This window comes from Procambarus clarkii, chromosome 21 (assembly GCF_040958095.1).
Source record: "Procambarus clarkii isolate CNS0578487 chromosome 21, FALCON_Pclarkii_2.0, whole genome shotgun sequence".
NCBI classification, from domain to species: Eukaryota; Metazoa; Arthropoda; class Malacostraca; order Decapoda; family Cambaridae; genus Procambarus; species Procambarus clarkii.
This window is the reverse complement of record NC_091170.1, coordinates 2,657,041-2,672,433: the sequence shown is the minus strand read 5'-3', so window position 1 is coordinate 2,672,433 and position 15,393 is coordinate 2,657,041. Positions and strand designations below refer to the sequence as shown.

The 15,393-nt window shown below is 41.6% G+C and overlaps 1 protein-coding gene and 1 non-coding gene across 2 annotated transcripts in view; one reads left to right on the top strand and one right to left on the bottom strand.

The window, feature by feature from the left end:
• Positions 1-1,834: 1,834 nt before the first annotated feature.
• The window catches only part of LOC138366984 (ankyrin repeat domain-containing protein 29-like), an 88,357-nt gene continuing 74,798 nt past the window's right edge, over positions 1,835-15,393 (bottom strand). The window contains exon 5 of the mRNA XM_069328391.1: positions 1,835-1,974. Within this exon, the coding sequence (XP_069184492.1) occupies positions 1,835-1,974 (140 nt within the window). The remainder of the gene's footprint in view (positions 1,975-15,393) is intronic.
• On the top strand, positions 10,151-10,269 carry LOC138367329 (5S ribosomal RNA). The gene has a single exon (XR_011229311.1). It is a non-coding gene; the product is annotated as a 5S ribosomal RNA (ribosomal RNA).

Sequence of the window (15,393 nt, the reverse complement as noted above, 5' to 3'; positions counted from 1 at the left end):
TCAATTGCATATATATATATATATATATATATATATATATATATATATATATATATATATATATATATATATATATATATATAGTGTTTTGTGATCGTCAATTGCATATATATATATATATATATATATATATATATATATATATATATATATATATATATATATATATATGCAATTGACGATCACAAAACACTGATCATTTTATGCGGAAAATCCACAGAGAAATATGAAATGAGGTGAACGTTTCGGCTTTGTTAAAGCCTTTGTCACCACCAGACTGACGACTTTTTTTTAGTCGTCAGTCTGGTGTTGACAACACCAGACTTTGGTCAGTCTGGTGTTGACAAAGGCTTTAACAAAGCCGAAACGTTCACCTCATTTCATCTTTCTCTGTGGATTTTCCGCATATATATATATATATATATATATATATATATATATATATATATATATATATATATATATATATATATATTCATTGCCCTATGCTTCATCCTAAACTGACGATTTTTTTAAGAAACTAGAAGCAGATGATTTCTGAATAGGTGATTTAGAAATGATAAGTTGTTACTGATGTCGACCGTATTCTCTCTGGTGTGTGATGACATGCACTACTGATGGACGTGTAGTGACAGTCACTGCCAATGTGCGACCCATCCACATGTTTAAATAGTATTTTTGTAACTCTGTGCTACATAGTTAAAACATTGATGTAAAAGGCGATTAGATAGTAGAATTTTATATTATTCACTTTATTAAGTCCTATAAAACGAAGCTAAAAACTAACATAAATATTCCAAGCCCTAGTATAGAACATATATGTACTATATGAGGGCCCCAGATAGCGTGTATTAGGCCTAAGAAGGTTAGGTGAGATTAGTTTAGGTTGTCTTTACAACATAAATTCAAAACCGGTTCTGGTTTGTCCAAACATAATAGTAACAGTTTCTACTTCTAATTGTTAATTACGTCAAATATGTACTATGGTCCTCATCGTTACTATTAGTACTAACTAAAAGGAAGGCTGGGCTGCAATGTGACAATGGCAAGTTAAAACATAATACCTTGGAACAGTATACTTTATATTATAGTTCAACGTTTGGTATCCAACTGAATTTAATTGATAACTGTAATACAACAATTTACATTAGGTTGAGAAATTTTATTCAGCATTCTTCAAGCATTTACATAAATCTATTTTTATAAAAGAGAATGTTTGTGTGTGTTCTAGGTTGGAGGTCAGATGCTGACCTCCAACCTGACTGTCATAGGCCGGTCATGGTCGACCCATTCTTACCTTTAATATGCCAGTCTCCTATTTTGACCTTTTAGTCACCCCCTATGATGTCTCCCCTAAGGTTCGCATTTCCTGAATGTTTTCAAACGTTTTAGCTGTTCATCACACAGAAATTAGTCACAATATTATTACAACGTTGTGCTAAAGTAACAATAGTTAAACAATGTTTGGGGGGTTGTTATGTGTTTGTTGGTCACATGCTCCATGTTCAGAGAGAGAGAGAGAGAGACAGAGAGAGACAGAGAATGGGGAAGGAGAAGGAATAAATCGGTAAGTTTGGAGATAGAAGGGTAGAGGAAAAGAGGGGAGAACAAGTGGAGGAGAGTGTGAAGGGGAAGAGAAGGCAAGGGTTCCGGGAAAGATAAAGGGTAAGGAAGGGAGTGTGCAAGAGAGGGTGTAGAGGAGGGAGGAGGTGGGGGAAAATGGGAAAAGTTGGAATTGAGGGTGGAAAATTGGATAGAGGTGGAAACAAAAGGTGATGGGAGTGGGGATGTGTTTAAGGGAGGATACCCGGGCATCGCCGGATATCCCACTTTGTTATGTTATAAAGTTCATGGATTTCTTACTAAATTTCCTATACACTTCATTCTCCTCGTTGACATCTGCACCACCACGGGTGAGGATCTTCACCACGTCGTTGTGACCATTAAAGGCTGCTAACTGAACAGCTGTCCAACCTGTGAAACAAATATAATGTTATCTGGTATGATTTATCACGACTCAAGATGCTTCTGAAATGATCATACATATTATTATGGACATAACAATTTGTTATGTGTGGCGAGGGTGGGATAAGAGAGTAAGGGAATGTTCTTATGTGTTCTTGGGAACACTCAGTACTCTAGGCTGAGAGGTGTGGCCAGGGTGGGATAAGAGAGTAAGGGAATGTTCTTATGTGTTCTTGGGAACACTCAGTACTCTAGGCTGAGAGGTGTGGCCAGGGTGGGATAAGAGAGTAAGGGAATGTTCTTATGTGTTCTTGGAAACACTCAGTACTCTAGGCTGAAAGGTGTGGCCACGGTGGGATATGAGAGTAAGGGAATGTTCTTACGTGTTCTTGGGAACAAAGTCGTTAGAAGTTTGGTGGTGTCATTCTTATCTTTAGTGTAGTCTCGTGTTGTTAATATATTTCTTGTTATTTATGTGTCTAGTACAGTTACTGAGCATACACTGTGGGTGTAATGTGTGAAGACAACAACAGGGATGGAGTCCAGGGATTCTTACCTTATATACCTCAGGAAACTACTTCTGTAATTCAATACTGACTCAAACTGTAATTCAATACCCAGTCACAATTAATTGTAGCCAATGCGTGCTGTTTATCTAGTCATTTTAAATTCTAGTTATTTCTATGCATTACAATAGTTCTATTTTCAATCAGGAGCAAAAACTTTGAGAATCTTTATTTTCATTATTTTTTATGTAATAATAGTCACACATATAAGCTGCTGCCTGGATGCCACTATGATAACAGTATCCGATAAATTGCTGAGGATGTAATAGTTTATGATTCAAAACTTCTGAAGAAAATCAGTTATCATTTATAGTGACTGCACGACCTACATGTTCATAAAAGGCCTTACGTTCAACAATGCCATTAGTCTAAACGATAAATTAATATTTATATATTAATGAGACGGAGAAACGTTTGAAAATATTTGGTAACGTTTATTTATCCAGAATCATTGGCATAGTTTGAACGAACTCTACACCTGAAGCAGCCTGTGTAAGAATTGTTCTACACCTGAAGCAGCCTGTGTAAGAGTTGTTCTACGCCTGAAGCAGCCTGTGTAAGAATTGTTCTGCACCTGTAGTAGCCTGTGTAAGAATTGTTTTACACCTGTAGTAGCCTGTGTAAGAATTGTTCTACACCTGTAGTAACCTGTGTAAGAATTGTTCTACACCTGAAGCAGCCTGTGTAAGAATTGTTCTACACCTGAAGCAGCCTGTGTACGAATTGTTCTACACCTGTAGTAACCTGTGTAAGAATTGTTCTACACCTGAAGCAGCCTGTGTAAGAATTGTTCTACACCTGAAGCAGCCTGTGTAAGAATTGTTCTACACCTGTAGTAACCTGTGTAAGAATTGTTCTACACCTGAAGCAGCCTGTGTAGGAATTGTTCTAGAACTGAAGCATCCTGTGTAGGAATTGTTCTACACCTGAAGCAGCCTGTGTAAGAATTGCTCTACACCTGTAGTAGCCTGTGTAAGAATTGATCTACACCTGAAGCAGCCTGTGTAAGAGTTGTTCTACGCCTAAAGCAGCCAGTGTAAGAATTGTTCTACACCTGTAGTAGCCTGTGTAAGAATTGTTCTACACCTGAAGCAGCCTGTGTAAGAATTGTTCTACACCTGTAGTAGCCTGTGTAAGAATTGATCTACACCTGAAGCAGCCTGTGTAAGAATTGTTCTACACCTGAAACAGCCTGTGTAAGAATTGTTCTACACCTGAAGCAGCCTGTGTAAGAATTGTTCTACACCTGTAGCAACCTGTGTAAAAATTGCTCTACACCTGAAGCAGCCTGTGTAAGAATTGTTCTACACCTGAAGCAGCCTGTGTACGAATTGATCTACACCTGTAGTAACCTGTGTAAGAATTGTTCTACACCTGAAGCAGCCTGTGTAAGAATTGTTCAACACCTGAAGCAGCCTGTGTAAGAATTGTTCTACACCTGAAGCAGCCTGTGTAAGAATTGTTCTACACCTGAAACAGCCTGTGTAAGAATTGTTCTACACCTGAATCAGCCTGTGTAAGAATTGTTCTACACCTGAAACAGCCTGTGTACGAATTGATCTACACCTGTAGTAACCTGTGTAAGAATTGTTCTACACCTGAAGCAGCCTGTGTAAGAATTGTTCTACACCTGAAACAGCCTGTGTAAGAATTGTTCTACACCTGAAGCAGCCTGTGTAAGAATTGTTCTACACCTGAAGCAGCCTGTGTAAGAATTGTTCTACACCTGAAGCAGCCTGTGTAAGAATTGTTCTACACCTGAAGCAGCCTGCGATGTCTGTGAAAAAAGTAACATTATTGGTAATATTTACATGAAAACTGGTAAAGGAAAATATGTGAACCCAATAACCATCCTACACACTCATCTCTTAGATATAGATTATATGTTTATTGCATTTGGTGATAACAAAAGCATCAATTACTAATATGGATCTACTTCAAGCTTCTTGCTGCTTATTTTGGAAAAGAGGAATTGACATATAATCAAATTGCTGATATATGTAACACGAACATTAGTTGGTGACGTAAATCTGCCTACACCATACTTGGGAGATCCAATATCTAATAGCTATGGACATAGTTTTTTCACAAATTTATTTTTAATCGCACTGTGTTAATTGGTTAAGAATCTAACGTGGACCTCAAATGTCCTGGACATAATTTATTCTTCTAATAAAGATTCTCTAAATGATGTACATGTGGACAAAGAATTAAGTTCTAGTGATCATCATTGTTTCATCCTGTTTAACATGGAATAAATGCACAAATTATGAGGAAATGCAAAATTTGTAAAAAGCTGATTTAAGGAGTGTCAAAAGTTATGCTTCCCGAGCAGGAATTATATCACCATAGAATAAACACAAAAGAGGCCAGGACCAAGTTAAGCAGTGCAACAATCAAAACCAATATTGAATTACAATCATTGTGTCATCATGGTATAGTGTATGTCATCATGCTGAGACATGTCATCATGTCTCAGCATGATCACACGTGGCTGCTGCAGATGTGTTGCTGACCATCAGTGAGGCACATGTGGCTGCTGCAGGTGTGTTGCTGACCATCAGTGAGGCACATGTGGCTGCTGCAGATGTGTTGCAGTCCATCAGTGAGGCACATGTGGCTGCTGCAGATGTGTTGCAGTCCATAAATGAGGCAAATGTGGCTGCTGCAGGTGTGTTGCAGTCCATCAGTGAGGCACATGTGGCTGCAGCAGGTGTGTTGCTGACCATCAGTGAGGCACATGTGGCTGCTGCAGGTGTGTTGCAGTCCATCAGTGAGGCACATGTGGCTGCAGCAGATGTGTTGCAGTCCATCAATGAGGCAAATGTGGCTGCTGCAGGTGTGTTGCAGTCCATCAGTGAGGCACATGTGGCTGCAGCAGATGTGTTGCAGTCCATCAGTGAGGCACATGTGGCTGCTGCAGGTGTGTTGCAGTCCATCAGTGAGACACATGTGGCTGCTGCAGGTGTGTTGCAGTCCATCAGTGAGGCACATGTGGCTGCTGCAGGTGTGTTGCAGTCCATCAGTGAGGCACATGTGGCTGCTGCAGGTGTGTTGCAGTCCATCAGTGAGGCACATGTGGCTGCTGCAGGTGTGTTGCAGTCCATCAGTGAGGCACAGGTTACTGCAACAGTTGTGTTGCACTCTCCGTGAGGTTTATAGCTTTCCCACAGAGTTTAATATTGTTACCAGCTTTCCAAGATTGTTTAAAGTTGTTACCAGCTTTTCCTGTTGTTACCAGCTTTCCCAGAGAGTTTATTGATATTACGAGCTTTCCCGGAGAGATTACTTTTGTTATCAGCTTTTCATAAAAGTTTAATGTAGTTAACAGCTTACCAGACAGTTCAATGTTGTTACCAGCTTTCCCAGAGAGTTTAATGTTGTTACAAGCTATCCCAGAGAGTTTACTGTTGTTTCCAAATTTTCCAGTAAATTTACTGTTGCTACCAGCTTTTCCAGAAGGGTTTCCGTTGTTACCAGCTATCCAAGAGTGTTTAATGTTGTTACCAGCTTTTCTAGAGAGTTTAATGATGTTACTAGCAATTCCAGAGAGTTTGATGTTGCTAGCATCTTTCCCAGAGAGTTTAATGAGGTTACCAGCTTTCCCCACAGAGTTTAATGTTGTTACCTACTTTCCCAGTTAGTTTAATGTTGTTAGCAGCAATCCCAGAAAGTTTACTGTTGTTACCTGCATTTCAAGGAGTTTAATATTGTTATCAGCTTTCCCATAGAGTTTAATGTTGTTACAAGTTTTCCCAGCGATAATAATGTTGTTACCAAAGTCTATTTTTGGTAACACCTTTCCCGAAGAGTTTACTGTTGTTACTTGCATTCCCAGAGAGTTTATTGTTGTTAAAATTTACTTCAAAAGTTTAATGTTCATACCAGCTTTCGCAGAGAGTTTAATTTGGTTAACAGCTTTCCCTGAGAGTTCATAGTGGTTTCCATCTTTCCCAGAGATTTTACTGATGTTTCCATCTTTCCCAGAGACTTACTGATGTTTTCAGCTTTCGTAGAGTGTTTACTGTTGTCATCAGCTGTTATTAGCCTTCCCACAGAGTTTAATGATGTTACTAGCTTTCCCAGAGAGTTTAATGTTCTTTCCAGGTTACCCAGAGTTTACTGTTGTTGCTAGCTTTCGCAGAGAGTTAAATGTTGTTACCAGCTATCCAAGAGTGTTTAATGCTGTTAGCAGATTACGCAAAAAGTTTAATGTTTTTACAAGCTTTCCCAGAGTATTTATTGTTGTATCCAGCTTTACCAGACACTTTAATGTTGTTACCATCGTTTCCAGAGAGTATACTGTTGTCGCCAGCTTTCCCAGAGAGTTTACTTCTGTAACCAGCTTCCCAAGATAGTTTACTGTTGTTACCAGCATTCCACGAGAGTTTACTGTTCTTTACAGCCTTTCCAGAGAGTGTAGTGTTTTTACCGGTTTTCCCAGAGAGTTTAATATTGTTACCAGCATTCCACGAAAGTTTAATGTTGTTAACAGCTTTATCAGACTGTTGAATGTTTTTACTAGCTTTTAGAGAGAGTTTACTGTTGTTACATACTTTACCAGAGAGTTTAACGTTATTACTAGCTTTACTAGGGAGTTTAATGTTGTTCCCAGCTTTACTAGGTAGTTTATTGTTGTTACTAGCTTTCCCAGACCATTTACTGTTGTTCCCAACTTTCTTATAGAGCTTAATGTTTTTACTAGCATTCCCAGAGAGTTTACTGACGTTTCCAACTTTTCAATAAAATTTACTGTGGTTACCAGGCTTTTCCCAGAGAGTTCAATGTTCGTACCAGCTTTCCCAGAGAGTTTAATATTGCTACAAGCAATTCCAGATAGATTAATGTTGTTACCAGTTTTATCAGAGAGTTGAATGTTGATAGCAGCTTTCCAAAAGAATTTAATGTTGTTTCCAATTTTACCAGACAGTTTAGTGTTGTCACAAGCTTTTCCAGAGAATTTACTGATGTTACCAGTTATCCCAAAGAGTTTAATGTTGTTACTGTCACGCGTCGCTCACCTTAGCCTTGTGTGATGGGATTTACACTTAAACAACGGAGGTGTATGTTAATGATCCTATAACCCCCCACGCTGCGGGTCTTCACTCCTCTACTGGAGTACCGTTGTTAATGATCCTATAACCCCCCACGCTGCGGGTCTTCACCCCCTCTACTGGGGTACCGTTGTTAATGATCCTATACCCCCCACGCTGCGGGTCTTCACCCCCTCTACTGGGGTACCGTTGTTAATGATCCTATAACCCCCCACGCTGTGGGTCTTCACCCCCTCTACTGGGGTACCGTTGTTAATGATCCTATAACCCCCCACGCTGCGGGGCTTCACCCCCTCTACCGGGGTACCGTTGTTAATGATCCTATAACCCCCCACGCTGCGGGTCTTCACCCCCTCTACTGGGGCACCGTTGTTAATAATCCTATAACCCCCCACGCTGCTGGTCTTCACCCCCCCTACTGGGGCACCGTTGTTAATGATCCTATAACCCCCCACGCTGCTGGTCTTCACCTCCTCTACTGGGGTACCGTTGTTAATGATCCTATAACCCCCCACGCTGCTGGTCTTCACCCCCTCTACTGGGGCACCGTTGTTAATAATCCTATAACCCCCCACGCTGCTGGTCTTCACCCCCTCTACTGGGGCACCGTTGTTAATAATCCTATAACCCCCCACGCTGCTGGTCTTCACCCCCCCTACTGGGGCACCGTTGTTAATGATCCTATAACCCCCCACGCTGCTGGTCTTCACCCCCCCTACTGGGGCACCGTTGTTAATAATCCTATAAACCCCCCCCCCCTCCCCCGCTGCGGGTCTTCACCCCCTCTACTGGGGTACCGTTGACCACACTCAGGGAGCTCTCCAAGTCATGCCTGAAGTCCGGTCCCCGCCACTACTTGACTATGGACCTAGGGGAGAGAGGAGAAAGCCCAGCACACACTGCTTGATACTGACAAAGAGCTGAACTCTCTTGAAACCTTGCAAAATGAAGCTATGCGTCTCATCCTTGGGGCTCCAAAGTCCACGAGAATAGTTAATATGAGAGCAGAGTTAAAATTACCTACCATAAGTGAGAGAATTTTGTCTATTAGCACAGTTTTCGGCGTGAAGGCATTGAGTAGTTCTAGACAACACATGAAGTTTCAAGCTAAACTTTCTAATATGCTGCACTCACCTGAGGTCTATAGAAGAACGAAATCTGATTATGTATATTGGTTCTACAAGGTAGCTAACTCCATCAAAATAATAAATATGTACTCAACTCAACTAATGATTAATGAGCCAATTACTCCATGGGATAACTGGGATCTATCAGTTGATTTTGTAAATGCGCCCAAGAAAGATAGTGTGCACACTACATTATTAAAACAGTTAACACTGAAAAGCATCAATGAAAGTGCTTAGAGTATGGGTAACAATGTGTATCAGTGCTATACCGAAGGCTCTGTAGAAGAAGGTGGACGATGTACCGGATGTGCATGTAACATATTTGAACAATCTTCTCTCGTACATACAGCAATGATGCGCGTCAATGACTGGGCAAGTACAACTCAAACCGAACTTGCAGGCATATACCTTGCCACTGAATTTTTAAAAGACAAAAGCAGTGGACTGATATACTGTGACTCGCAGAGTGCACTCCTGGCATTGAACGCACATAGTAGTGACACCCAGAAAATAGTCAGTGATATTCGAATGAATGTTTTAGCTGCTAAAGAAAACAGATTTGAGATTAAATTCCTATGGATACCATCACATGTTGGCATCTCAAGGCATGACACTGTTGATATGCTTGCAAAGACAGCCTGCAGAAAACCTGTGGTAGAAATTGATATGGGTGTTTCATTAGCAGTGACAAAGAGAATACTTAAACAAATATCTAGTGAAGATCTCACCGACCTAACAAATTCACAAAGACCTGAAAGTTGTAGCATTAAATATTATGATAGATATCGTGAGGAGACATTCACATATGGGACTAATAGAACAAGAACCCGGCAATGTGATGTTATAGTGGACAGAATACGCCTGGGATATAGACGTATCTGGCAGCTTTCTCAAAACTAAAATGTCGAGTACACAATGTGTCAACTTTGTGAAAGAGAAAACATGCACTCTCTTGAACATTGTATTGTAGAATGTCCCATACTGACTGACTTTCGCCCTCCTGGGCTAAGGTATGCTGAACTCTGTAATTACTATATGAGTACTGGAACACTTGATGACATATTGGACTTGTATCCAAGATTGACCATGTAATATACCAATTATACAATGTATATATATGATGTAACTATATAACTTTAGTGATTAAGTGCTTAATTGCACACTAGTTTCTTTATCAGCTATCTCACCCTGTCAGAGTAAATGAGACAAATGTATGTGAATGCATGTGTGAATATACGTGTGTGTATGTATATGTATGGGTATAAAGTATATATGGAAGCTGATCAGAATTACATTTCACCTTTGTGAATGTACATTAATGACACTATGTAAAAGACACAATGCTGGTTAGCATTGTAAATGTGTGGCCACATCTGTGGTAGAAAAAAAAACCTGCTTGAGCTCGATCCTGCAATGTGCCACACCCCAGAGAGAGCGCGTCAACGGCCATACCACGTTGAGAACACCGCTTCTTTTCCGATCAGCGAAGTTAAGCAACGTTGGGTTTGGTTAGTACTTGGATGGGTGACCGCCTGGGAACACCAAATGCTGTTGGCAATAATGTTAAGGGGTATGCTGTCCGCTCGGCCGACCGGCCGAGCGGACAGCACACTGGACTTGTGATCCTGTGGTCCTGGGTTCGATCCCAGGCGCCGGCGAGAAACAATGGGCAGAGTTTCTTTCACCCTATGCCCCTGTTACCTAACAGTAAAATAGGTACCTAGGTGTTAGTCAGCTGTCACGGGCTGCTTCCTGGGGGTGGAGGCTTGGTCGAGGACCGGGCCGCGGGGACACTAAAGCCCCGAAATCATCTCAAGATAACCCCCACCGGGCTTGCCCAGCTACACATGCAAAGTTTTGCGGGACCTCCGGTCGTTACCTCAGTTCTCAACATTTATTTCGGTCGCCAGCTGGGTAATCTTCTCTGCGTCCCGGCAACGCTTTCATTTCAAATTTGATACAGTGTTGCCACCTAGTGTCACTTTTCTGTTACATATTAGTACTAGTGTGGTGCAATATAATATCACTTGTTCACAATGTTCAGTGAGATGAGGAGACATATAAAAGCGATAATAAAAGTAAATAAAGTTTACTGAAGAGAAAACTACATAAACATGATAGAAGTATACATGTAATAATATATAAATCAGATGACAGTGGCGCTTCTTTGGTGGCCTCCGGCAACTCGAGTCAGCTGAACGAATTTAAGAGGATATTTGCCCTTATGGGGGCCGGCTCCGTCAGCGAAGACCCATAATCCTCTCGGCTCCGCCACTCGCTGCCTTCACCAGGTAGTAGATGACATATGCAAGCTAATCTACTCCTAAGAATCAATAGACATTCTTGTAACAACCTATATATACTTCTAGGCCTATCTTGCCTAATTATCAAGGGACAATGGGAGGGAATAATGATCTACCTCAAACATATCTTGCCCTCAGACGCCTAGACTCCGATGGTAGTCGTGGTCCTCAGTCCCTCACATCATTCCTCAGCGTTCCGGTCGAGTTACAGGTCCCTAGGCGTCGTGAAGATACGAGTCGTCTCCGTGCTCACTCCCAAATCTGCAGTTCCTGATCACTGGCTTGGCCAGTTGTTCCTGCTCACGTTGTCTCCCTCGATCCCTCCTTCACTGAGACCAAATACTCATAGATCCGGTTGCGACTTCTCCTTTCTGAGTTTCCAGTGGACGTGATCCAATCACAGCTCTGAGCACCTCGGAGGTCCGCTGGTGGGGAGCCTCTAGCATCTCCTGTCGTCGCCGCTCTCAACTCCTCCAAGATTATCAGCTCACAGTCCTCGGCGCCCTCACACCACTGGAACTCGGCTTCCTCGCACTTCCCTGGTTGATGAGGTTCTGGGAGTTCTTCTACTCCCCAAGGCCGGCCCGAGGCCAGGCTTGACTTGTGAGAGTTTGGTCCACTAGGCTGTTGCTTGGAGCGGCCCGCAGGCCCACATACCCACCACAGCCCGGTTGGTCCGGCACTCCTTGGAGGAATAAATCTAGTTTCCTCTTGAAAATGTCCACGGTTGTTCCGGCAATATTTCTTATGCTTGCTGGGAGGACGTTGAACAACCACGGACCTCTGATGTTTATACAGTGTTCTCTGATTGTGCCTATGGCACCTCTGCTCTTCACTGGTTCTATTCTACGTTTTCTTCCATATCGTTCACTCCAGTACGTTGTTATTTTACTGTGTAGATTTGGTACTTGGCCCTCCAGTATCTTCCAGGTGTGTATTATTTGATATCTCTCTCGTCTTTTTTCTAGTGAGTACATTTGGAGGGCTTTGAGACGATCCCAATAATTTAGGTGCTTTATTGCGTCTATGCGTGCCATATATGTTCTCTGTATTCCCTCTATTTCAGCAATCTCTCCTGCTCTGAAGGGGGAAGTGAGTACTGAGCAGTACTCAAGACGGGACAACACAAGTGACTTGAAGAGTACAACCATTGTGATGGGATCCCTGGATTTGAAAGTTCTCATAATCCATCCTATCATTTTTCTGGCTGTCGCAATATTTGCTTGGTTATGCTCCTTAAACGTTAGGTCGTCAGACATTATTATTCCCAAATCCTTTACATGCTGTTTTCCTACTATGGGTACATTTGATTGTGTTTTGTACTCTGTATTATTTTTAAGGCCCTCATTTTTACCGTACCTGAGTACCTGGAAATTTATCACTGTTAAACATCATGTTATTTTCTGATGCCCAGTCGAAAACTTTATTAATATCAGCTTGAAGTTTTTCAATGTCTTCAGCCGAGGTAATTTTCATACTGATTTTTGTGTCATCTGCAAAGGATGATACGAAGCTGTGACTTGTATTTTTGTCTATATCTGATATGAGAATAAGGAAAAGCAGCGGTGCAAGGACTGTACCCTGAGGTACAGAGCTTTTAACTGCACTTGGACTAGATTTTATATGGTTGACCGTTACTCGCTGAGTCCTGTTTGACAGAAAACTGAGTATCCAGCGTCCTACTTTACCGGTTATTCCCATTGACTTCATTTTGTGTGCTATCACGCCATGGTCACATTTATCGAAAGCCTTTGCGAAGTCCGTGTATATCACATCAGCATTCTGTTTTTCTTCTAATGCCTCAGTGACTTTGTCGTAGTGCTCAAGTAGCTGTGAGAGGCACGATCTTCCCGCTCGAAATCCATGTTGGCCTGGGTTGTGAAGGTCATTGGTCTCCATGAAATTGGTGACCTGACTCCTAATCACTCTCTCAAATACTTTTATGATGTGCGATGTTAGTGCAACTGGTCTATAGTTTTTTGCCAATGCTTTGCTCCCTCCCTTGTGTAGAGGGGCTATGTCTGCTACTTTAAGTGCATCTGGTATCTCCCCCGTGTCCAAGCTCTTCCTCCACACTATACTGAGTGCCTGTGCTACCGGCACTTTGCATTTCTTTATAAATATTGAATTCCATGAGTCTGGACCTGGGGCCGAGTGCATGGGCATGTTTTCAATTTCTCTTTCAAAATTTAGTGCGCTCGTGTTTATATCAGTTATATTTACAGGGGTTTGAATATCCAGCATAAAGAAATTGTCTGGATCTTCCACCTTCATGTTGTTTATTGGAGTGCTAAACATGTCCTCATACTGCTTTTTTAGGATTTCACTAATTTCTTTGTCATCCTCCGTGTATGAACCTTCACTTGTACGAATAGGTCCAATACTGGCAGTGCTTTTTGCTTTTGATTTCGCATATGAGAAGAAATATTTTGGGTTTTTCTTTATTTCCTGAATTGCTTTCTGTTCTAACTGCCTTTCTTCAGTTTCATATGAGTGTTTCAATTTCCGCTCGATTTCTTCAATCTCCCTATTTAAATTATTCCTTCTTTGACGGGAAATTCGTGTCTGCATAAGCAGTTCCGTTATTTTTTTCCTGCGTTTATAGTGTCGTCTGCGTTCTCTTTCTACGTTAGATCTCTTTCTGGCTTTCCTCAAAGGAACATGTTTCAGACAGACTTGATACGCTTCTGAAGTCAGTTTTTCTATTCCTTCTGTAGGACTTGTATTACTTAGAACAGTTCCCCATGGAATGTTTATAAGTTCCCTATTTATTATCTCCCAGTCTATTCTTTTATTATTAAAATTGAATTTTCTGAATAGCCCCTCTCGCTTTATCAACGTTTTAGGTCTATTCTGAGTATTGATGGTCGTTTGCACTTCAATGAGCTTGTGATCTGAGTATGTGGTATCTGATATCGTAATGTCTCTGATAATGTCTTCATTGTTCGTAAAGACCAGATCTAGAATATTTTCATTTCTCGTTGGCTCCGATATCTGCTGATTGAGTGAAAATTTGTCACAGAATCTAAGTAGTTCTCTAATCTGTGGTTGGTTAGGTCCTGATAGATTTCCTGGTATAATATTATTGTTTGCTATTTTCCACCTGAGACTAGGCAAGTTGAAGTCACCTAGGAAGATAATATCAGGTATCGGGTTCTCCAAATTATCAAGGTTATTCTCTATTTTGCTTATCTGTTCTGTGAATTCCTCAGCCGTTGCATCTGGCGGTTTGTATATTAGAATAATCACTAAATTTATTTTCTCTATTTTTAATCCCAGTACCTCTACCACCTCATTTGTAACGTTTAGGAGCTCCGAGCATACAAGGTCTTCCCTAATATACAGACCCACTCCTCCATGTGACCTAATTTTCCTATCACACCTGTATAGGTTATATCCTGGAATCCAGATCTCCCTGTCCAACAATTTCCCTGCATGGGTTTCTGTGAAAGCTCCAAATACTGCTTTTGACTCCGTGAGGAGGCCATTTATGAACTGTACTTTGTTGTTTGTTCTTGTTTTCAGTCCTTGTATGTTGGCAAAGATGAGTGAGGTTACTCTATTAGTGATAGTTTGAATGGGAGACTTTTTCGGCAAGCCCATTATTCGTGGACATAATGAGTTTGTTCTGACCCTGAAGTGTGTTAGTCTTCCGTAGTCACTGCCAATATGTCAGGCTGCGATGTTCCACTGGATGAGGCTCCTGGACCTAAGAACTCGAGAGCACAACCAGCACAAGTCCGTTCTCAACCAAGTGCCGCGAATCTCTGAGAGCCCAGCAGTCTACAAGCCCCCAGCCCAGCCTCCCGGTCACGTCATAGTCCCCCAGGGGCGGGGTCTCATTGGTTAATCCCGTTACGTGACCACAGCCCGCCAATCGCCAGCCTGCTGGCGCCTTCACGGTTTTGGCGCACTTTTGTCGGTCCGTCTCCATTTTGTATACACTAAGGTAAGGTGTACCCTTATACACTAAGGGTAAGGTGCATCCTTATACACTAAGGGTAAGGTGTACCCTTATACACTAAGGGTAAGGTGCATCCTTATACACTAAGGGTAAGGTGTACCCTTATACACTAAGGTAAGGTGTACCCTTATAAACTAAGGGTAAGGTGCATCCTTATACACTAAGGGTAAGGTGTACCCTTAGACACTAAGGGTAAGGTGTACCCTTATACACTAAGGTAAGGTGTACCCTTATACTTATACTTATGTACCCGGAGAATACTTTCCCCGGGATAGGAATTCAACTACTCCTGGGCAACGACTTGGCAGAAGATCAACATCCCACGACCCTCATTATCAGTGTCAAACCACAGGTATTTGACTCTTCCATGGAAAACTCTGTTATGAAATACGTTGCAAAGGAGGTTCAATCGAC